The 2230-nt window shown below is 52.3% G+C and overlaps 1 protein-coding gene across 1 annotated transcript in view; it reads right to left on the bottom strand.

Annotated features, from left to right (window-relative positions):
- The window catches only part of LOC105001268 (hemoglobin subunit zeta-like), a 15056-nt gene extending 14447 nt beyond the window's left edge, over positions 1-609 (bottom strand). Inside the window, exons 1-2 of the mRNA XM_010857453.1 lie at positions 515-609; positions 7-109 (exon numbers count right to left, since the gene is read on the bottom strand). Of these exons, the coding sequence (XP_010855755.1) occupies positions 7-109; positions 515-609 (198 nt within the window). The remainder of the gene's footprint in view (positions 1-6; positions 110-514) is intronic.
- Between the last annotated feature and the right edge of the window lie 1621 nt (positions 610-2230).

Raw genomic sequence — 2230 nt, 5'->3', positions numbered from 1 at the left:
GCCCACGGCGGCCACCACCCTGGAGCCGTGCGCGCGCAGCTGCGCGGAGCCCGTGTGCAGGTCGAAGTGCGGGAAGTAGGTCTTGGCCTGCGGGTAGCAGGAGAAGAGCCTACGGGCAGCAGGAGAAGAGCCGGCGGGCGGGCGGGCGAGTTAGTGACCGCTCTGGGTGACTCTTGCGGTAGCCGCTGCTCAGTACTGCCTGGCCACCTCACCCTGACCGCCCGTCTCCAAGTCATTCCTTCCTTCCCTCCCTCCCTCCGTCCACGTGATTGTGGGGACCTGGGTGCTGGGCCCCGAGAGACACAGGTGACCCTCAGACCGCCCCCATCACCTCCTCCTCCTGCCTCTGACCCCCGAGATGCTCCTCACCTGCTCATGCTCACTGACCCTCCTCACTGACCATCTTCAGTGACCCCCTCCTCAATGACCCCTCCTCACTCACCCTCCTCACTCACCCTCCTCACTGACCTACACGGTCCCCTCCAGGCTCCATCCCAGCCCACCTGGTGCTCACCTCTCCAGGGTCTCGGTGCCAATGAGGTCCGCCTGTGTGGAGATCTTGCTCCACATGGACACGATGATGGTCCTCTCAGCTCTGGTCAGAGACATGGTGGCGGCTGAGCCGGAGCTGGGCGCGCTGAGAACTGGCGTCCTGGTGCTCAGTCCCCAGGGTCCGCTTATATACGTGAAACCAGGGTGGGGGCCACTCTGTGGTCATTGTTGGGGGAGGGGAGGGGGCCGTGGGTGTGGATCTCTTATCAGATCCAGTGACCATGGGCGGTCAGGGCCTGGTGGGCTTGGTAGGGTGAGGGGCTATCACTCCGGCCACCCTTGCTGGGCCTGACCAGACTCCAGGGGAGATAGGGGCCCAGTCAGCCCAGGAGGTCATCCTGCGTTTGCAGCCCAGTGCTGCACTTTCTTGTCCATTTCAGAATCCCAGAATGGGAGAAGCCAGAGGACTGCCCATACACTGTCCGGTTCCCGGCTGGCCCGTGCTCCTGCTGGCCCCATTACTGCTGGACTAGGCTGTGGCTGGACCCACATGACACCTCCCCCCTGCCCAATGCACACACTGGCTCTAGAATCCCTGGGTTTCCTCCAAGAAAACAATGCATGGTCTTGCCTGGTGGGCCCTGAAGAGGGAGGTACTGGCTGGTTTCTGAAAAGCTGGGGAAGTGGCAAGTAAACAGAAGAGAATCCTTCTAATATCGTGTGATTTTAGGTTCTGCAGTGTTGCTCACCAAGTCATAACTTAAACAAAGTGAGGCAGATATGCCTTTCAATTTTATTTCAACCTACAATACAATTGATTTTTTTTAGTATGCTGCTCTGTGAATTTTGACACGTGTATAGATTTGTGTAACCTCACCCACAATCAGGACACACAGCTCTATCACCCCCAAAACTCCCACTGGCTGCCCTTTTGCAGCCTCATCTTCCTCTATCCCCTAAACTGACACCACTGTACTTCTGTCTCTTTTAACAATGTCCTGTAAATGGAAATATACAGCTTGTCAACATACAGCATGTCATCTTTCAGGACTGGCTTCTTTCTCAGCATAATATTCTTGAGATACATGCATGTTATTGCCCGTATCAATAGTTGGTTTCCTTTTACTGCAGAACAGTACTCCGTGGTAGTAATGTTCATTCATTCTCCCACTCAAACGTGTGGGTTTTTCCCAGTTTGGGGTTATTACAAGTAAAGCTGCTGTGAACATTCTTGTGTAGGTCTTTATGTAAACATGTATTTTTATTTCTCTGGGATAATACCATATCTAGGAGTAGGATTGTGCTAAGTGTATGTTTAACTTAGTAGGAAACTGCTAATCTGTTTTCCGGAGTGGCTTCACCATTTTGCATTCCACCCAGCAAAAGTCCTAGCTGCTCTGTGTCTTTGTCAACACTTCCACACGTTGGCTGTTGTGATGTTTTGGGGCCGTATGGCGCACTGGCTTCAGTCTGCATTTCCTTGACAGCCAGTGACGTGGAGCGTCTTCTCACACTCTTGTTTGCCATCCAGGTTTTCTCTTCGCTGCAATATCTCTCCTGGTATTTTGACCATTTTAAAATGGGGTTGTTTGTCCTCTTACTGTTGAATTTTGAGAGTTCTGTATGTATTCTGGATGCAATCATTTGTCAGATATGCACTTTGCAAATATTTCCTTCTAGTTTGTAGCTTGTCATTTCATCCTCTTAATAGTATCATTTGCGGAGCCAGAGTTTTATT

Source organism: Bison bison, unplaced genomic scaffold (genome assembly GCF_000754665.1).
Source record: "Bison bison bison isolate TAMUID 2011002044 unplaced genomic scaffold, Bison_UMD1.0 scf7180017854880, whole genome shotgun sequence".
In the NCBI taxonomy this organism is placed as follows: domain Eukaryota; kingdom Metazoa; phylum Chordata; class Mammalia; order Artiodactyla; family Bovidae; genus Bison; species Bison bison.
This window is presented reverse-complemented; position numbering and strand designations above follow the sequence as displayed.